Source organism: Nylanderia fulva, unplaced genomic scaffold (genome assembly GCF_048542155.1).
Source record: "Nylanderia fulva isolate GAGA-0341 unplaced genomic scaffold, ASM4854215v1 Scaffold41, whole genome shotgun sequence".
Classification (NCBI taxonomy): domain Eukaryota; kingdom Metazoa; phylum Arthropoda; class Insecta; order Hymenoptera; family Formicidae; genus Nylanderia; species Nylanderia fulva.
The window spans coordinates 1,277,291-1,300,573 of NW_028190488.1; the positions used below are offsets into that span (position 1 = coordinate 1,277,291).

A 23,283-nucleotide genomic window follows, 5' to 3' on the forward strand; every position below is an offset into this window, starting at 1 on the left:
AATTTGCACGATAATACTTGATTTTTATATTTTATAATTTTTTCCAATTATTATAATAGCCCGCGCGGGCATTTGACGCGAGTTGGAACTGACCGGACGGTAATTTCGGTTTGCAGCGTGGAACGAGACCGGCTTCGGGAGCGAGATCGACAGGCACGCGCGATGATGTCTGTCCAAGCGGAGCAAGCGGCTGCGGGAGGTGGTCCTGATACGAGACACCATCATCACCACCACCATAACCACGCGCATCATCATCACTCCAACAACATACATGTCCCCGCGCCGAGCACACTCTTCCGTTGTGGTCCCATCAGGGTGAGTACATTTTCCATTTATTTCCCGTCTGCTGCCGGCGAGACTGTTTTTCCACCACGCGCGGTTTCGTATACGTACCCGCCTGTATGGCGTTATTGATTATTTCTTTGGGAATGTTCGCGAATACTGATTCCCATACGAAATTTATATATGTATAGTTTTTTGTTTTTACAAAATATTTTCAAACGACGAAGATATTTACGGCTCCGCTCGGAGCCAGAGGGAAAATATAGATAATTATTTTTTAAAGATGTAACCTTATCAATTGCTAAGTACTTTAATAACGATCATGTTACGTGTGACTAATATTTTTTAAATATAACTACCGCGATCAAGTATAATATTTCCGCAAATGGAAATTGAAACAGCTGTTGTTCGCCGACCATTAATTTATTTTACACAATAATGCTTTTCAATCTTTCTTCCCTCTCTCTCTTATTCGATGAAGAGGATAGCGTTGTGTGTCAGTTAAATTGACAACACCGAGCATTTCGTGGCTTTTTTTTTTCTCATTCACCGAGATGACGTTAAAAATGTTTCTGCACAGGGAAATGAAAGTAGGGACGAATACCGACCTGTCGATCAATTTCGCCGCACACGATTGCATCTCGCCATGCGCATTTAAACGTCGTATCGAGATCTAAAACGGGCGAATTTATTTTTCTTTCAGAGTTAAATGGCATTTTATTAAGCGCCGCGCGTTTTGCTTATCGCGTTTGCAAATAGTTACAAAGTCGCGAATAATTAACGAGCTAGAGAGGCGAGAAAATCGGGCTGACGTCCATTTCTTATCGTCATCTTTATTCAAGCGCCGCAGGATCCCGACCTTTCACGTTGTCCGATCGCTTAATAGATCTTTCTCTTGTGTTTTAAGAGCCATCTCGCCCTTTTTCCCGCGTCCTTTCACTTCCGTCTAGTTAGTAATCGGAGGCACTTCGCCAAGTAGATTCACTGACCGCTTCAATTAACGTTAACCGATAGCTTTCCGTTCTGGTCTTCGCCCTGTGTATATAAATCCATCATAATTTGCGGTGTTTTAATGAATCTTCTCTCAATCATAGCCATTAACGTTATTCGATTCGAATCCAAGAATATAATGTAGTTATCGGAATTCTCGCTCGGTCTTTAAAATATCGCGAGCAAGCAATTTTATTAAGTATGCGGATAAAAATGGCGCTAAGAAAACGATTCCAAGAACGATGAGATTTAAAGATTGGCGCAGCAATGTTTATCTTCCGATATCGATATAATGGAAAATCCCACAATTATGTAGTCACTTAAGTGTTACGGCAGAGTTGAGCGATTAATAAATAAGGTACGATTTAATCGGAACATCATCGGATTTCACGCATAATCTGCAATCAGAATCCTTCCGCAACGCGAGCATATATTGTTTTCGTTGTTCGCAATGAGTTATAACTTTATAATTTGATGATTCTCTTCCGTGATTCGGAAAAAAACGCGCGATATTATATATCGTAATTATCCTTGCGCATCAAGATCTTTCGATCTTTATTCTCCGTCTTCATTTTTTGCGACAATCATCGTTCTTCTATACAGATAACCGCGAATTAATCAACGTTATTTATTGCACTGAAAGACATATTTATTTCAATCCTACCTAATAAATCATTTATTTGAAAATAATATTGATTTGACATGTGAAAAATATAAGAAAATTCTTCTCAAAACAGATAAATATTGATTAATTCGATAATTTTGGTCAGTGTATTGCGTGTAAACGTCTCGATGTGCATTTCCGAAAGTATTCTTTCCTCGAATTGTCTTTTTTTTTTCGCGTTCTCTCCTTTCGATCGCGGAAAATTTCATCGGCCCTCAGATATCTGCGATCCTCGAGGTTTTTCCGACTACAATCTCGATATCCGGCGAGGACGATAGCGGCAGCTGCTACTGCCTCGAGGACCTACAAGGAAACCTCATATACGGCCGTTATGGCGAAGTCAAGGACCCGTCGGGTCTTTCTCGTGGCTCGTAAACATGACCTTCTTCTCTCCCCCTTTATTCCTTTGCCTCCTCCCTCCTTCTTACTTTCGCCCTCTGGTTTTATTCGCGCTGTTCTCCTCCGGGATTGCTTTTGGCGAAATTTATTTCTAATCTACGATGCTAGGAAAAGGATGATATCCCTTTTTCGGACGCAGAATCGTGCTGTAAATATAAATTGAGAAATATGAGTTCGCGCGCCCTCGACTAATAGAATATTTTAAAAAATGAATTTTAGATGAGCTCTCTTTAATTTGACAAGAGTCGAAAGTAATTTTGGACAGTAGAATTTTACGAGGATAACGATTCTTCTCTAGTCGTACTTACAATTAGTAAGAATTGTTCTTGCTCTCAAGATTAAGATTTTGCGAGAATAAAAATCAGGCTCTTAACTCGAATAAAGAGAGAATCGTTTTATTACAGCAACGACAAAAAAAGCATTAATTGATAAAATCGAACGGACTGTTCGCGATTGAAATATTCTTTGATTTTACAACCGGTTTATACCGACGGGACGACGTGAGATTAAAGTTGACATTTGAATAAATTAATCAACTTCATTACATCACTTCTCTCGGACGGTGTTATATGCACGATAAAAGTGAAAGAAAAACTCAATTCGTTTCCTTCGTCTTGTTAAACCGCTTAATTATATAACAGCATTCTCTTATTATGCTCGCACGAAAGCCGCCTCCTCGGCTTTGGATCGTTAATACTATTTCTTTTGTGGGGTGAGAATGAAACTCGGCTCCGATTGGTCCTTTCGCATACTCAACAGGTGTTTTCTCGACTTTTAATCTCTCCTAATGAGCATTTACGAGAACGCAGAGACTGATCCAGTTCTCTCGAATATTGTGCGTCCGAGTTTTCAGTCACGTTTCAATATATTATATTTTACACATCTCTGCTAGCAAAGAAGCTTAAGTTTAGCTTTTTTTTTTATTACGACTTGGACAATATAAGTATATATTATATATTTGATTCACATATGCTTTTGTATTACACGTGCAGGCAAAGTGGCACTTTATGTGCGTGTTTTCTGTGCGGAAAGCGACCGATTTCCCACGTCGCCATCTAGCGGCGACACGGTGAGTGAATAAGCCGTATTCAAAGCCGTGCTGAGGCCGTAGGCAATGGCTTTAGCCGTGGGCAATGACTTTAAACGCGGCTATTCCCGCACCGTGCCGCCGCAAGATGGCGGCGTGCGATCGGCCACCTCGCGCACAGAAAACGCGCACAAAGCCACTTTGCCTGCACTTGTAATACAAAATAGTATGTGTATCACGTGCGGATTGACAATTGTTTACTCGTGTGGGGTGGTCGCACTCGCCTTCGGCTCGTGCGTCCATCCCTTGCACTCGTGACCAATTGTCAACTTTCCGCACTTGATACACAATATACTATTATACCAATATTGAGTATATTGTATTCGCATTGTCGTGAAAAGGTGTTTGTAAATTCGCTGAAGCAAAAATGAGGGGATCAGAGGCAAACCGCGTATGTCAGTTTCTAAATACAGTTATTCCTTGGGGAGAGACACGTCCGTTTCTTTGCTGAAACATGGGAAGCTCCCGATAGAAGTGCAACGTGCCGGTTCTCTAACAACCATAACTGTAACCGCGCGTTAGTAACCGTACGATGAGTCGCGAAGCCGCGTCTTCGTCATCCAGGCGGAACATAGAAACGGGAAGCTTCGCGGCGACTCTCTCGGAAGAAGGAGAGGAAAGGAAAGCGGACTAGGAAACGGAGGAGGGAAACGCGGATATATAGAGGGAGAGGAAATGGCGCCGGTTTCTTACGGGTTCGATCAGCTTTTACGACTTTGCTTCTCCTCCTCCCACACACTCTCTCTTTCTCCCTTTTATCTTCTCTTTGAAGCGCAGCCGCAAACGGATTCCGCGACTTTTCCGCGCGGCGCGTCACGTAACGCGTCCTTCGGAATACCGTATCCGGATAGCGCATTTTCAATATTAGGGAACGTGACGCGCTGATGCGTCACGTAAGGGCGACGTGAAATATCGACTACAATCTGCGCGATTATTCGTGCGGCGCGAAAATATGCGCGCTGACGTACGAACATTATAAGTCCGAATTGATTAATGCGGTATTCAAATTATTGGCTTCTCTCTGAATGAACGGTAGATTTAAATAACGCAAATACTCAAGAGACAGACGTCTAAGAGATTCGCGCACACACTGAAAAAAAAAGAATTGTTAACTTGACTAAACCTTCCAACTAAATTACTATTTTGTTAATTGAACATATATTTGTATTCCATATATATATATATATATATATATATATATATATATATATAAAATATTTAATTTATATATATGTAGGTATATAATACTTTTATATGTTTAATTAATAAAATAATATTTAGTTGAAAGATTTAGTCAAGGTAATAAATTCTTTTTTTCAGTGCATATCGACAGATTTATATTGCTTGGAAAATTTCACAGATTTTTAAATAATTGAATCAAATGAGCTTAAGTAAATAAAATTTTATAGCGTTACAATGAATTATTAATATTAACGTAAAGTTTGTAAAATGAAAATTCACCCTGAGAATTTCACCTTAAGAATTTACACGCCTTACTTTCAATATATCGTTGTTTTTCTTCTTTCACTTCTCCGCCTTTTTCTTTTAAACTTTGCGCACATCTCTCCTCATTGAAATAGGAACTTACGTTTCACGCTGTTATGTTCTTACGTCTATTGGGGATTGTTATCCCCCCGATTGTTCGTCGTGAAAATTCCCTCGAGTATATGCGCGCGCGATAGTTTATCCGTGTTCTACCTTGCTGTTTAAAGTTTCGCCGAGATTAAAGCTCGTTGGGGTTGGGAGATTATTCAACCAGATAAAACGATACGGATCGAATTTGAAAGAGAGATGCTATTAGCGACAAAGCCAGAATTAATTCTATGATCTCTAATAATCGATACAACTGATGCTCTATTATGATCTTGACAAATTGACAATTGAAAAATAGGTTGCAATAAATTCGCTTCTTTATGAAACAAAATTTAATCGCGTCCGAAATAGAAATTTCAAAATAAGCCAGAACCTATATGATCTCTATAACAATCGATACAATTGATGCTCTATTATAATCTTGGCAAATTGACAATTAAAAAATAGGTTGCAATAAAATATTCACTTCTACTTTTTTATGAAAAGAAAATCTAATCAGCATCCGAAATATAAATTTCAAAATAATACTGATTTTTCAATTTTCGGTCTTATAACTTCGATCAGCATCCGGTCGCGAAATACGATTATGGAGTCTCATCGGAATCTCGCGGATGGAGCGTCTCGGTATGCGAGTCATCCTTGCAGACGGAAATAAAGATGCTGCGCGGGCTGTGAGAGGGCGTTATTGCGCGGCTCGGCTGCTCGAGCGAGAAACGGCCACGGGTTGCGGAGTCGTGCGTATTTATTACCGAGATTAACGGCGTGCATTTGCATCTCTATATAGCGAGAACCGCGTCCGGCGAAAATTCGCTGCGAGCGTACGAATCGCGCGCGCGAGAGAGAGAGAGAGAGAGTTACATTATGACAGGTTATTCTCGAATGCGCGCATATGTATAATGTGCGCATTCGATGCGATAAATGGCTTGTACCTACATAATAATCGAACTTAATTTTTAAAAATTACAATGTCAAATTAATAAATAAAATGACCCTCGATATTTTAGGGTAGAAACGATTCTTTTAAAATTAAAGAACAACTATTTTGAAATAGAGCAACATATAATTGATGTGATTTTTTTGCCAATCTGAAAATAGAGCTGTACGAAATTAAAATGATAAAAATATTAAAAATTCTGATTTATTATATATTCCTGAAATTATACGTAGGAATTTTTTAAAATATGAGATTATAATTTAGTAATAAAAGGAAGAATATAGATGGAGATTGTATGATAAATTATGCAATATATATATATCATATATTATTCAGGAAACGATAATTCACTGCTTGTGTGTATTTGTGATGCTACGTAAACTGAAAATATCATCTTTATGCACGAGTGCTTCTTATTTTATCTTGGCCCGCGGACATGATTTGTCAAAAACCGCTCTTTACACTCTCGTGGATGTCAGCGCGAGCGATAAAGTTATTTGTCGTTCTTGCGCGGGAAAAACGCGTTCCTTGTGACACAACGTTCGCGACATGCGTTTTATTCCTTTATACGCGAAAAATAAGAGGGATCCTCGTCTCCCGCGGCTTTTCCTTTCTTTCCCTTCGCGAGGAAATGTGTTCAAACAGAGACGGCCGGGTTGAAATCTCTCTCTCTCTCTCTCCTTCTCCCTTCCCTTTCTCTCTTTCGATCTTTCTTTCTGCATTACCTTTGAAGCTGCTACAGTAAACGAGAGCGCTACTTTCTTACTTGCACGAGCATTGCTTTTATCTAGATTCAGAAGCAAGCCACAATGAAATATCGACAATAAAGTGTATAAAGAATATGCGTGGAATAACACGAATATATTTTCTATGCACGCGTGTATAATTATATAACTTTTATAGTCGGTCAGGAATTGATAAATATTTTAAATATAATTTTATTCGATTTTCATGGTGTTGTTACAACCTGCAATTGCTAAAAAGTACGCATATCTTTACAGCATTTTGCTGAATTTTTTTAAAAGCTGTCCTATGATTATATATAATTTTTTTTTACTAATATCAAATAATTAATATATTCTTTTTTTTTTATATATTCCATCTTTAAACTGCATATACTGCATATATTACTTGAATTTTTTGAGATGCAAAAATGTTTTTACGGACATTTTTTTCTCCGTTGGGATAAAAAAAGTGATCGTCTCTCTCGCGTAAATTACTTGATCACTTTAATCGGTGGGTCACGCAACGTTCATGGATTTCTAATATTGTAATTCTCGTTACATTCGCGCCGTATAATTAGCTAATCACATGAAGTACTTCTTCGTAATATGATGGTCTGGGGAATTTTTCTTTGCGCGCGCATAAGGAAGTTGATGTTATCTCGAGATGAAAATTTAATTTGTGCAGATAATGCGAGTCACTTCCTCAAAATAGCAATTTTTATTCACCTTGGATATTCCGATAAAATCCGGTTTTATCAGAATCATCTCGATTTCTTCCGTGAACTTTTTGGACTCGTCAATATTACGGACTAATATCGGCAACTTGCATATGTCATTAAAACGCGAATGCAATGTAGGTTTATGAAAAGAAAAATTAATGAAATTGCAAAGTACTATATAAAATTTGGATATGTGAGAAAAAATGCAGAAAATTTATAAAAAGAAGATACAAAATTATATAAATTTAAAAAATCTCAAATAAAAAATTATACAAATATTGTCATCGAATTTAGTATACATTTTATGTTAAATGAATCAATTAATAAATTATAATTATGTAATTTATAAAAGAGATTCAAATTATTTTTTTATATTGGTAAACGAGATAAATGACTTTTCAACGGCGAATATTATGCGTCGAATGTATCCTTCAGAAATAAACATTATATCGGTCGCAATATTTTTTTACTATACCATACGATGTAATGGCACATTTATTACATTATAAAATCCGAATCGCGCATCATAAGAATATCTCGCAATCGTAAAAATACATTGCATACGGCTAAGTAAAATGCATAAGTTTGCTACGTGTACAATGTATGTGTGTGTGTATTATACATTAATAGTACATATAAACGTGTATATTATATATTATATATATATATATATATCTGCTGTCGTCACTTGCCGATATTATTCTTCCGGCATGACGTCGCGATATGCTTCTGTTAAACGCGCCGGAACTAAAGAGGGCAAAAAGAAACATCGCGTCGTATCGCATCGCGGAGAATCCGCGAACAGCAACGGGAGAGATATTTTCCGGTTTTCCTTCGTGGGCGGACGATCGGGAGATTCTGTCTGTATTCTGTCGGATATAACGTACATCTCTATACATTGACTTTATATTTGAGCGAAGCCGCGTCGTGTAGAAAAGCGAGGAAGAAAACGCGGAATAATATAAGAAAACGAGAAGAACCCGGAATTTTCGGCGATGGACGCCAAGCGGAAACTTCAGCTCGACGTTACAACTCGTATACCGCAGGCGATCTTCGCAGATTTTTCTCATACTGCACACCATAAAGCATAGGTCATTAATCAGTTTTCGCGGAAAATTGAAAAGTACTAGGTTTCCTTTATTGTTTAATGTTTATCTTCTTTTAATAATTAATAAAATAGAATGCGCAAAAGTATTACTTTTTAGTATATATTTTTTACATTATAATTTTTATATATAAAAGTGACACTCGAAATATAAATTTAAAAAATAGCTCTAATTCTGTAAATAAAATATCGGAGTTTTATTTCAACTTTTATTTTTTCTAAATATGTTTACGTAAATATATTGGAATATCTCTTTTATATATCATTTTGATTCGAAAGAAGAGTTATTATAATATTTATTAGACAGATAAACGTTTTCTTTCTTTTTTTTTAAAGAGACCTCTATAAGTATTAATGCATATAACTTGAGTTCACACACGAGAATGATATGCGTTATACGTAATGCATCTTTTTGTTACGTCAGAAAATAGCAATGTTCCCGGTCGTTTAAGCGAACGCGCGTTTAACGAGTCGTTTCTTGTCGCTTAAAATCTCGATTAACGGCGGGAAATATCACGCGTTTATTAATACACCGCGGATGAATGTCATTGCCGTGTTAGAGAGCGCGGAGAGCCGCGCGTGTAATTAAACACTCCGTGGTCATAATCTTGCTTTTGAAGCGATGATGATTAAACGCGGTCTCGGCGCGAAACGTAATAGACTGCGACAAAAGCGTTGGCATTTATGCGCGCATGGACCTCCATCGTCTCATCAAATCTAATATACATTCTACATTTTCTACTCGATTCGGAATCTACGTTGTCACATTTTTTCTTCCTCAAAAATACTAGAACAACCACTGGAAAAAACATTTACTAAACCTTTCAACTAAATATTATTTTGTTAATTAAACATATAAAAATATTTAAATTAAATATAATATATTAAATTGAACACAAAATGTATATTTGACTTAAATTCTAGTATATGTTAATAAAATAATATTTAGTTGAAAGGTTTAGTCAAGTTACATAAATATTGAGTTTTAGTAACAGGTTTTTGTTAAAATATAAAAAATGTTACATATAACGTTAAATACATAATCAAATCATTCGTGTGGGAAAATTATTAAAAAGAAGTTAAAAAAAGTAATCACGAAATGCTTTATAAAATAATTCCGATAAATACATAAATCATATGATTATAATAAACTAAAGATATAATAAGTAATTTGATGAATGTACAATAAGCTCTTTGGGGCTGGTTGAATTTTAATTCTAACTATGTCAAATCTCGCTAATTAACGCGCAACACGCATACAGCATTGTTATGTTCGGAACGTTTCGTTTATCCCTCATTCTACAAAAGACAGCTTTCAGCTGTTTGTATTAGTATATACGTTATATGAGCTTATCGCGAGTATATCGCATGTATCAATCGACGGATTATGCAATTCGCTCTGCTCGATTTTAATGACATATCGAGCGACGACGACGACGATGATGACGGTAACAATGATGACAAACAACGATTATTTTCCGATGAGAATTCGCGCATTACTTTTATGCAAATTATCTGCCTTCGATATATATGTATAAGCACTGATATATTCAAAATTCATGAAAAGGTTAATATGAAACTTTCATTTGATTTACACAAACACAAAACTATACTTGTCGACTAATTTTTGCGTGGTTTGTCAAAAGTTCTGACACGAATTTCTTCATTATTTAACTTGTTATCGATGCTAAAATGTAATTTAATCGATTTATTTCTCAACATCGCTTAATTTCTCGTTTTCTCTAATAATCTCGTTTTGGAGCAAGGTTAAAAAATGTTTTAAATATATCGTAGATATTATTGAGGATATTAGTATTTACAGTCAGATAAATAAATTTTATCAGATAAATAAAGATATTCAATTTATAAAGATATGCATAGCAATTAATTTGCTTCGAGCGGGTTCGACTTTTCCGGAGTAGTGGTTTTATACATATATATATGTATATATATAATATGTTTGAATTCATCGAATATCGTTTGTAACGGAATATGCAGTGTATACTATTAAGGATCAATTCCTCAATGCGCTAATACCAGATAATGAACTTGAATATATGATTATTCCTTATTACATTCAAAGTAATCCTGCGCGAAGCAATTTTCTCACGGGACTGAAATTCTGAGCAAGAAAGCTGCAACTTTTATAAAGATCACAATTAATATTAATAAAATTAGTAAAAATTTGAATACTTTAAATAATTATTCAAATTAATTAAATATTGTTTTTAAACTACTAACTTTTTATGCGAATAAAATATATATCAATTTTAAAAATAAAAAATTGAATTAAAACTATAAAATATTGACTAAAATATGTTGTTTCATGATAATTATTCTTCTATTTTAAAATAAAAATATATTTTTTATGTTTGTATAAAATGCATTTTATACTTTTTTTTGGCAGCAATAATAATTGACAATTTTCTAAAGATTAGATATTTGCAGTTTAGACGTAGATGATTGAAAAAATATCAGTTCGAGGTAACAAGGTTACATAGCTCGATAGATAGAAATATATATACATATCATGCAACCTTCAATAATATGATCTTAAAATACAAATATTTTTTCCACCAAAAATCGGCGCCGGCGAACGCGTTTAAAGCGAGATCCCTTTTGTCGGTTCGTCGTTTTCGTTTCACGGAGGACCGCCGCGCGTGCATTAAGCAGATAAGTTTCGGACACATATTATCCATTAATTCTCCCGGTACAGCCGCTTCGGGAATCCGCCTCTCGCGATCTCTCGGCGCCCGGAGAGTTAAGTCGCGCGCTTTCGCGCTAAGCGGAAAGCGAAGCCCGTGATTTGTAGGTCGTTTGATCGCATTATATACCCGTCTTGCGGTTTACGTAACCACCCAGACACGGACGTAGTGCATGTTTCTATGTGTATCGTCGCATACGCGTATACGTGTTTCTATTCCGCGAAAGTGCACGTGTACGTGCACTCCGAGGCCAGTTAGCGATGTATAGGTGTCGTGTGTCGGTGAGATATGTCTGGATGAGGGTGAGGCTGCGTTGTACTCTATGTGTCGTGTGTATATGTGTGTGTGTGTTCGCACGCTGTACCACAGATGCGCGTCTACCTGAATGTCAGATTATATAGACTGGCTAGGCCAGATCCGCGGACGAGAGAGCGCATTCTCTCTGTTTCTCGCTTGCTCTGTACGTGTGCGAATATGAGGGTATATATACCATATGTATATGCGTGTATGAGTATATATACGACGTCTCCGTCGTGCTATTAGTCTGTTTCTCTCTCCCTCTCTTCGTGAAGCGACATACAATGAGATATAAAATGAGACGTGGAGAAATAAGACGTAGCATTACCACTGTATAATGAGGTACTAACTACAAGAAGCAATCAGTCAGCGAACGCGAATGTGGCTTGAAGATAAAACAAATGAGCGAGCCTATATAGAGACCCTATTCTTAGTTAAATCTCGTTACATTCTTTGAGAGTCGAGGATTTTGAAGAGCAAATTGTTATCAAAAAATTATATAATGCATAAAAATTGAGTAACAATTTAACTTCTTTACTGATTAAGGATAAATCGCGCGTAAAGAGATATTGACGGAAAAAATACGTGAATTAGTGGCAACGAAAGGGAAATGTACATGACATTTGTAAGGTGTAAAACGGCTCTCGGGGAGAGGAATACAGGATATATATATATATCCGCGCGCGTCGAACAGAGGAAGCTTTCATAGAATCAGCGAGGATATACGTGTTTACTTATACGATCACCGGATTATATACGTTAAGGTAACAGTGGTATCAGGCACCAACCGACCTATCTATCCCCGTGTTTCTCCTTCGATCTCACTGCTCGATCGAGCGTGCCGCATCTCAAGGAGAGAGATCGACTTTTGTATTTCGCACTTGTCGCCGATTCAGCGTAAAACGCGCGTACTCTCTCAACGGCGCTAACACGATCCATTGAATTTTTTTCTTTTCTGCATCAGGCATGCGTAATCGTTTAACTGACGTTTAATCCGTCTCGCGCGAATCTGCATAAACGCACGTGCGACCCTCGCGATCGATGACACACGCAACATAGTTATGCGGGCAAGTATAGCGCGCGTGTTCGAGCAGTTTATTGATTTTTTTATGAGCGACTTCGATAACTGCAGTTTACATAAATTTCACTATCATATCCAGAAAGGGGCATTTTTTTCCCTTTAATATTTGCTGCATCATGTAACGTTTAATTCGCAAAAGCACATTTGCGTGCGTGTTTCAAACAATATTCATTAACTTTTTTTTTCGAAAAAAAAAAAAAAAAAACGCACGAGTCTTTTGAAATTTACATTTATTTGTTTCTTTTGTAAATATGTATAGCGGAAGGAATAATCTTCGAGCGCGATTTTCTTTAAACGGAATCACGATGGCTGCTGGAGAATAAATTTATTAAAAGTTGTTAAAATCGAAATAATTTCCGCGAGATTATCGCAACATGCCACGTGTGTGTTTTGAACCGTAGTCGATGTACGTGCCCGATAAGCTTCGTGTCGAATATCATTGTTCGTCGCAAAATCTCTAGCGCGATCCGCTGATATAAAGAACGAGAATCGCGAAAACGACAAGTCGCATTAATTGTCTACGAAGTCAGTTAAGTATTTCACTGATATCTACAATTGCTTGTCATGCTTGATGGATTTATACGCAAGAAATTGCGAGTTTTTACATTCACACGGAAGAGAGAACAACGATATAATACATCTTTAATAACAAGAATTTCTGACATTACACGCATCTTTGCACACGTACGATTTATTATATGCGTAACTCAGCTTATAATCGATTGAAAAAATTATCGATAACCGCGCATTTAATATTTTTCTTTGCATCGCAACTTGCACGTTCCACAAACGTCTCTCGCTTCTCTAATAAGACAGAAAAAGACACGAAGACTCGGCCTTGCGGTCAGGTAGATTCGCGGCAGAAATAATCGTGTTTTCTCCTTAACCGAGAAATTCCCACGAAAGACAGGCACGAGAGATAGACAGATAGATAGATAGAGAGAGAGGGAAAGAGAGCAAGAGCCATCTTTGCGAGAGCACAAACTCGTCGTCCCACGATACTTTTGTCGACGATTCGCTCTCTCTTTCTCTCTCCCTTATTTGTCATTCGCCATTGTACGGTCGACCGGAGAGAAGACCTAGTCGCGTTAGAAGGAACATATTTACCGGGGCAATTTATGATATGCGGACAGGAGCGCCGCAAGGTAATAGGATCGATCGACCGAGCGGAACACTTGGATTTTCATATACGATGCTGCTCAAAACCGGTAGTGCTGACGGAAGGGAGCGTTGACTTATCGTTCCCAACGTCCCATGTGCGAATCTCAAAAAGGCTCAGTACTGGCTCAATACTGGTGCCAGAGTCGCCAGTACTGGTTGACGTTCTGGGCTAATGATAACACGGGTTCCAGTCTCGGCGCCAACTTTGGCCCGACACAGAGTATTAGTACAGAGGCAACGTTGATTGCCAATGTTGGGCCAACTCTTGATGCCAACTTTGGCCCGACACAAAGTATCAGTACTGGGACAACATTCATTATCAGTATTGGGCTATATTTATTAGTCTGTATTGGACCAAATCTAACATTAGAATAACCGATATGTTTAAAATCATTATAAATTAATGTTTCAAAATAAAAATATTTGTCATACACCAACGTATGGCCCAATGTATCCCCAGTGAAATATATACGATTTTATCCAACATAACTTTTATCATCTCAGTACTATTTCACGTCTCGCCCCCAGTGCACGCCCAGTACTGATACGATATTTGGCTCGGCATAGAAAATATTTTGTGTCAGTACGGTACACAAACGTTGGCTCAATTTTCTTCCCAGTATACTTGAACCGGTACTCGTGCTGCGGACAAAGTTGCTTGCTTCCCAGTAATCCGACACGAGTCGACTCAATACATGCCCAGTATTAAGACGATTCTCGGCCATCGATTAATACTATTTTCGGTCTTATACACGATCAGTACTGAGACGAGACTCGGCTCGGAACAGAATATGATTGCATGGGAGTATTGGTACAGTACCAATTACCGAGACTGGTACAGTATTGATCTGGTGGTTTATTCGTACTGGGGCAGTACCAAGTCTTGGCAGCCAATATTGTGCCATTTCTGGGCCATGTTGACAACTCTGGCAGAAGCCCGACATTCGCACATGGGGTGTAGTCTAACGGCTCGCGTCAACAAACCTTTTCGCGGGGTGATAAACGCGAAATTATACAATAGATTCTTTTTTTTTCATAAATATCGCACCTTATCGATGCATCGTCGCGTTTTTATTTTCCAAAAAGGACACTAATATTCAAAAAACATATTATAGATTTTTTTTATTCGCGACGAATAATTCTTTTATTTACCTCTCGTTTCGCTTTATTATCTGCAACAGTTTGATTATTAAATTGCATGTACTAAATATAAATTATTATATAAATAAATATATAGATATACCGCAATTAATTGAATATATTATACATATTAATTGAATGTATTGTGAATTGAATGTATTATACATTAAACGTAATGCGTTTGATTAAAAATTTAATTGAATGAAATTATGACTGACCGAACAATCGGGGTGAAAATGCGAGTGTGGTTTCGCGACATCGATCGTTTCGCAGTTTCGCAGATGGAAATCTCCCTTCGACATCGTATACGCGAACGAAAGCGAGTGTTTTTCAGGATTCGCATTAATAACGCAGAGTATCGAGAGAAAAGGAACCCCTCGTGATCCATCCATGTGTGTATATGCGCATAAATGCGTTTTCGAGTTAAATTGTCCATCTTAGAAGATAACGGGAAGTCGATATGGAATATATCTTGCGGCAAGCCGATGTTGTTGAGCCTTTTAATAACCTTAATGCCCCACGGGGGAACTATCGCGAAATCCCCGAGTCGCAACGCGCCCCTTTCGCTCTTTTCTCGCCCGTCCTTCTGTCATCCCTTCTGCGTCGTGCGGCTTTTAAGTTTTGGATTTCAGCAGAGGCGGAGGACACGAGATATGGTCGTGGGAGGAAAAAGGAGGATGCAGCGCGTGCTCTCCCGGCCATCTCTCGTCGCCTACTACATTATTCAGATCTGTCCCGAGAAGAATACCAGGTTGAATTTTAAGGGGATGAAGAAGTCGACGAACACACACACACACACAGAGCTCCCTCGGTGGAAGTCTCGCTGCTTCCCTCCTCGCCTTTTTTTAAAGTCGCTCCGATTTCCGTGCGGCTCTGGCCTCTGAGCGAGATTTACATATGTCCTGTATCTCGCGAATTTGCATCGCCGTCGACGACGACAACGACGACGGTCGTTCGTTTCATGCTCGATCTCGCTCGGTAATCCGCTCGGTAACGTCATTGTTGTTGTGCGCCCGATTTCTTCTCTGCGTGCTCCCTCGCTCCTATTTTTTGCGAATATCTCCGCGATTTATGCCGTGGAGGAGGAAAGAGAGAGAGAGAGAGACTCGCTTACGCCGTTTTTGCATATTCGGCTTATCGCGGAGAGACTCGCGTGCGAAACGGCAATTAAGTGAAATATACGGGCGGTGCAGTTCGTAAGTCGTTATTACGTCTCCGACTTACGTCGCGTCGCGGCTTACGTCGGCCGGCCGTTTTCGATAGAAAACTTTGACGCAATAGTGATCCAACCCTACTTTTTCCCCCTTTTTTAGTACTCGAAAAAACTTAGTTTTAAAATTGAGAAAGTTAGTTTAATTTTACGTTCCTTAGAAAAGAAGTTGTAAGAGATTCAGGAAAATCAACGTTAAAGTTGGAAGAATTAGATTTAGATCCATCTCCTCCTCTCCTTTCCGTCGCAACTACTTTATAAGAGGAGATATTTTATTTTTATTTTTTTTCTATCGCGCTATAATACAAGTTTCTCCAATTGATAACAATTTTCATATTACAGCGATCGCTCCCGAAAGATAAATCAGATGCATAAACGATATCTAAATAAATTGTCGTGCATCGTCATTATTATTGCGCGATAAATCGCGCGCGCGCGTGTCGTTCGGAATCACGACGGGTTTTATAATTAACCACCGACAGGGTAATCAGAAAGCGTTTATATTACTTTCGCGTGTTACAATAATCGCGTCTGAAATGAAAATGCATTTGCCGGGTGCGGAACAATAAACGATGCAGCGCGCGGCGATTTCCGTCATAGAGAGAAGGGTTGTTTCATTCGAAGGACAGCCAATTATTGCACAATGCGCGACATAATTAATTAACCCCCTTCCCCACTTTGAAAAAGCGTTTATCCATGAAACACACACTTTTCGCGCGTGGAAACAATTCAACACTCCCGACGCAATAAATGCGTTAATTAAATGTATAAGCTCTGTTTGATTTTCTGCGCCGCAAAATATGCGTGGCATTTGAAATGCATACATTTATACAGCGAGAGCCCTTTTATCGAATTGCGTATATATAATTGATTGGGATTCTCTATACACAGTGTATACAATTATTCGAAATGTTCATCCCTTATATCTTTAGTAGTGTATATAAAAACGGTCATTTCGAAACTAATAAAATTATCGTATCTGAAAAAAATGTTGAAAGGGAAATATCGATATGTATATATGTGTGACGTACTATATGTGCATGATTAATTACACGCGCAGAGTGTGTATAATATCTGCGCCCATAAATACACCGGTTAAAAAGTTGATCATACCTGGATTAGTCACGAAGAATACGACATAGACGGACGTTTTACAGCATATTGTCGTGATACGGGTTACGTTTCCGTTACGGTAGCGTGCGTGTTATATACGCGTGCACCACGCAAGCTGCTATTTAGCGCAATTTATTAAACTACCCTCTCTCTCTTCGCATCCCGTCTTACTTTTCCGCTGGCTTCTCTTCTTCATCCCCTTTCCGCTTCGGCCGTTTTGACTGTGCCGTGCCGACTATACAAGGGAGGGATGTGTTCGGTGGCTAAAATACACACACCTACATATATACACAAACACCCACGCTGAAGAGAGAGCAAGTCTGGGTCTCTCACGGCGGGGGTGGTATGACGGAATCAATACTGGTGTGTGAGAGGGTGGGATAATGCGGTGGTTTGACGAGAGTCGTAGGTAGTAAAGGTCGGAGAGAGAGAGAGAGAGAAGGGGAGAAAGACGAGAGTGGATAGGATACAGAGGAAGATGGGGTTGAGATGAGAGGAGACGGAAAGGGTCGACACGGTGGGGGAAAGTCGAGGACTTTACTAGAGGAAATAAACAATGGGTCGGTAACCTACGTTCGGTGTGGTACACGCTGCTAGAAAATTACCCGAGATATACCGAATAATGGCGTGTGTGTGTGGGTAGGAGACAAATCTCTTATTCTTTTTTCCATTCTCCACCCTCGTTCCTCCCACACGTTCGTATATTCTTGTCGGGTTTTTCTCCCTTTGGTTTCTTCATTGGAAAATAATGCTCGGGTGTATTAATGTGCGCGCAGCGTAATCTAGAGTTTTATCTAGGGATATACGCAAATAAAAGTATAACCGTAGATCAGTTGCGTAATATTGTGTGAATTAACGATGATTTTAATATTGAAAGGGAAATTTCGTAGAAGCTTTTCTCGTTTTCTTCATTTGTCGAAAGAAGTGAAGCAAGCTCGAATGCAAGTTTGCAATATCGACTGAAAAATAAATAGACTGTTTAGTTTCACGAGAGAGAGCTGCGAATGATAAATCGATACTCTGTGGAAACTGGAGCATGTACGCGTCGCAGTAACAATGCTAATCACATTAAGGCGAGTGGTGGGGTTTGTGTTGTTTATCCTTTGGAGAAAAATTTCTTAATCAGGAAATTAACCGGGGAATGATATAGATGGCGAAAGATAATAAAATTCACTCGCGCACACTTGAATCTTAGAAGAATATCTTGCAATTAAGTAGTCTTGTGCATTTTCACAATCTAGATATCATTTGTATGCGAGCCTAAATTGTATATCTAATTTACATATTAATTTATATGTAGTATATAAAAAGGCCAACTAATCGAGCATTATTAGATGATATAAACTACATGATCAAGTGATTCTATATAAGATAATACAGTACAAACGCACGCGGTCTTCTTCAGTATAGGAATTAAAATAAGTGATTGTAAGTCGCAATTTTATCGCCGAATTAGTGCATGTCGTGTTAAGTCAGATTACAAAACGTCAGTATATTTCTTACGGATTGATCGCTCTATTGAGATGTTTGGCCGATCCCATAGATTTCATCGTTAGTATGCGAGAAAATTATTGTTGTCATAACGCACTATGAGTAGTGAGATATAATAAATTAATAATGTGTCAAAATATAAAAATTGGTCTTACGTGATCTGTGCGCTTACTTGTAATGTTTGTCGCTTCCAACTAGACCGTACCAACCAATATATATATATATATTTGGTTGGTACGGTCTAGTTGGGATCGGCCAAACATCTCAATAGAGCGATCAATCCATAAAAAATATACTGACGTTTGTAATTTGACTTAACACGACATGCACTAATTCGGCGATAAAATTGCGACTTACAATCATTTGTACCGTATTATCTTATATAGAATAAATATTTAGTTTGTATCATCTAATAATGCTCGATTAGTTGGCCTTTTTATATACTAAATTTTGTTTTAATCAATAGACGAGCGAATACACGTTTTTAATATTTTATATATATATATAGCGAAAAAAAGACATTCTTCAAACTATGATGATGGATAAGCGAGAGTATGAATGCTCTCGATTAAATTTATAACATTCCTAATGTCTCCCCGGGGGAAACCTGCAACATTGCGGCATTCCTCATCCCCCGTTGCAGCTGTCCACCCTCTGTTCCGCTTTTTTATCCTTTCGCCTTGGCGGGTCGATTCGCGCGCTCCATTTGCGTCATTTCGGACGCGCGACGCAAATAGTTCGATGCATCGCGTCGCACGTTTCTCGAAATTCTCCTCCACCCGTATGCATGCATCGAAGAGGGCGGTTAATTAATCGCTCCCTTGGCACGAGTCCACCGAGTTTGAATTTAGCCGTAGCGGCCGTTTAACCTCGGTAATGTCTGTCGTGAATTTGGATAATTTCCTTCCTTCTCGTCCGTCTTCTCGCCTTCGCATATTCTCTTTTCAACCTCTCATTCCCTCGCGTTTCAGCTTCGTTCATTGTCGGCACGCGATTATCCCTTTGTTCTGACCGTGAACTATCTCGACTCGGCACTTCACGTTACATACCGATTACAATTTCAATCACATTATATATCTTTTCTACGTTTTCGGAAATTGATTGAATGTTCATTCACGCTGTGACGCTCATTTCCTTTTTCATGTATAAACTATTTAAATACACTAATTATAATTGAAAAATCTTGATTGAATCTGAAACAGATTTTTTTACATTCTTTAATAGAATTGCATAGAAACTTTCTCTGGTTTGACGAATTTTTCTTGATGCTGCATCAAGATATTTAGTTATAAGGAATATGGTTCGTCTTATAAGTAAAATAAAAATTAAAAAGATTTGACGTATGAATTAAATTGAAGATTAATAAGCTTCGCGTGTGAAAATTTCCACCGGACTGCGAAACTCGCCGACGTAATTAGCAAACTGTAGCTCGATCTTTGATTTTCTATCGCACCGTTTTGGTGCTCGCGCTCTGTCGACTTCGATATTCGACGGGGATTTTCGCGCGCTTTATACTCAGTTTTCCATCGGTCTCCGTATTCGCGTGCTTGTCTCTCCGCCGGTATTTTCCGGTATTCTTCGCTCGCTCGACGATCGTATTAACGCAATGTCGACTTTATGCCGAGCTTTCGATATTTCCTACCTTCCACCAGTCAGCAGATATTGAGAGATTAGGGGCGAAACGGCGCGAACACAGTCGGCACGTACTATAAAAGGCATGCACTCGCTTGCACGCGTGCGAGATTCATAGATGGAATTTTTTAAATTAATAAGGAACTCTAGAATTCTTCGCGCGCACTCAAAACTTGAAAGAAAATTATATTTTTGGAAAATAAGGTGTTCACAGAAGTAGACGGAAGTCAATGCACTTGCCGCAGAAGCGAGGAAACTGTGTCGTCTTTATTAGCCGCGGATTATGTCTACTAAAATATTAATTGACACTCTGGCGGATAAAGTACGAGCTCAAAAATAATATTACTTTATTAAATTTGCATACGAATACATATAAGTATATTTTAGAGGTATTAATGTATTACATATAAACCATATATTAAATACTTGAAATTTTGATATAAATTTATTAATTTTTAAATTATTCGGTCTAGTAATAAAACGGTAAGGATTAAAAGTTAATAGATAATTATATATATAAAATAAGACAAGAGAGAGAGAGAAGAGTGAGAAACTGCGACTCGCATCATTTGCACGCGAGTGAACGGCTCGGAAACTACTCTTTATGCGCATCAATGTTCGACGATCGATATTTGATACTGGATGCACCAGCAATAATGGAAATTGTCAAGGTTCTAATCTACCATGCCATCGCGTATATGTATATATAACGGTACGGGGAAGAAAACTCATCGCGGGGTGACTTTGAAAAACTTGAACTAAAGTCTTTCGAAGCGATGATAGCGTCTCGTGTACAATAAGGTTCGTAGATAGGATATAGAAGTGGAAACGATCGGAAATTAGGAACAGCGGGGCGTAACGATAATAAAGTGTCGTTTGATCGTAAAAGACGGCGACGTTAAAAGCGCAGCTTCTGGATATATATAATCTAATGCGAGGGATATTTCGATAGAGCCTGGAATATATCGATTATATGCGCATATAATGTAACACTTCAAAAAAAGTAATACAACCTGACAGTATTTTTTAAAACTGTCTCACACGTGACATTTTTAATAATTCTTACGATTTCGAGATAGTGAGAAGAGAATCTTTCATTTTCAGGTTAAAAATGGATATATAGACATTTGTCAATCAAACGAAAAAATTGAATGAAAATTAATTATCAAGAGATACATATTTCTTCCAAGCGCGCGATAAATGTCAGAAACGAGCTCATCGCGCGAAACAATATAGTATTATTAAAATATGAGAGAGATCAGATTGCGCGTTTATAAACGTGCGAAGCGTCACGTTCGACTTTTATTAATCGCAATAATCGAGATAAGATCGGCGCGAATTTGTGCGGCACGTTTCTTTCTCCGTATATATTTGATCAACGCTATATTTCTTTAATCGATCTCGCGATTTCGGGAAATCAAGGCTCTTCTTCGATCGAGGCCGGAAGAGCGGCGAAGGACGACGATGAATTATGCGGCAAGAAGAGATCTCGAGGAGACTATTAGTCTATCGGAAATTGATTCTTATTACTTAACGTCACAGGCGAGGCTTCGCTCGCTAATCTCCGTGTGCCATTAGGTAACTTCTTCTTCGTCGCGATGTCAATTGCGCATTTGACCGTCCGCCCACGCGCAAGGCGCCTCGTTAAAATATTCCCAGAGACCAGGCCAATTAATTTCATTGATAACGAATTTCCTGTTATAAGCCCGTATATATACGTTCATTTCAAGGTAACGCGACGTTTCTCCCGCGGAATATCGAAATATCCGTCCCGCTAAATTTGGAAAGTGGGTACAAGGTGAAACGGAAACCGGACGACGTTTCTTCTCTCGCGGCGGAAATATTGTAATATTAGTATCGGGTGAATGAAGATTATAGGGAATGAACTGATTTTTTAATTGAAAACTTGATTCTATATTCGATCTCCGATAGCCGGTTTTTACTCGCTTCTCGATTTATTCTCTCTTTCTCTCTCTCTCTCTCTTTTTCTTTCTAACTTTATTGCTCGCTAGCGAAAACGAGCGTTTCTGCAACAATCGCTTTATTTTTTCCCGAGACGCGAGAGTTTTTAACTTTAATCCGATTTTGTTCTGCAATCTCATACACCTGCCGTTACGGCCCACTAAATATTTCCTGCGTAAATTTATTGCTGATAACTCGTATCATATCGATATTCGTGATACTATTTTTGTTACGACTCCGAAAATATTGTGAATTTTTTTTAACTTTGTCAAACGGTAAGAGACGTTATCAAGTATTTGAAGAATGAAACATTTTTATTTCTATTATATATCGCTGTTGTACACTCTTCAATTAAATCAAATTAACACTCTTTTAGCAATATACATATATTTATATTGGGTTGATTCATAAATAAGTTCTGTTTTACTTAACTGAATTTTTATATTTAAAATTATTTATAATAAAATTTAATGTGTTGTATATTCTCTATTATTAGATATAATTTATCGTCATATAGAGTTACTCGAATTTTGAAGCGAGAGAATTTTTTTACAAATTCATCGATCTCGCAGTATTATTACGAACATCTTTTTCATTTAATGAATTTTGGAATGACACATTTTAAACAGATGGAAACCAGATGGAACACAAAGCCCGGAAAATAATATAACAAAATCACATTTTTGTTTTTCCGTGATTGCTGTACAATACTGGACCTATGGTACGGATAAAATAACATGGGAAGAAATTTCAAATCTTTCATAGTCTGTTTTATCCCATATTATTTTCCGGACTTTGTATTCCATCTGGTTTCCATCTGTTTAAAATGTGTCATTCCAAAATTCATTAAATGAAAAAGATGTTCGTAATAATGCTGCGAGATCGATGAATTTGTAAAAAAATTCTCTCGCTTCAAACGTATACATCTGCTGTGTGATTATTCGTTTCTATTTTAAAAACTCGTGATCTTTCGGAAGAATAAGTGATTCAGTA

The 23,283-nt window shown here is 38.0% G+C and overlaps 1 protein-coding gene across 1 annotated transcript in view; it reads left to right on the forward strand.

The window, feature by feature from the left end:
- The window catches only part of lilli (AF4/FMR2 family member lilliputian), a 216,685-nt gene that overhangs the window by 90,923 nt on the left and 102,479 nt on the right, over positions 1-23,283 (forward strand). Inside the window, exon 3 of the mRNA XM_029314267.2 lies at positions 117-315. Coding sequence (XP_029170100.2) covers positions 117-315 — 199 coding nt within the window. The remainder of the gene's footprint in view (positions 1-116; positions 316-23,283) is intronic.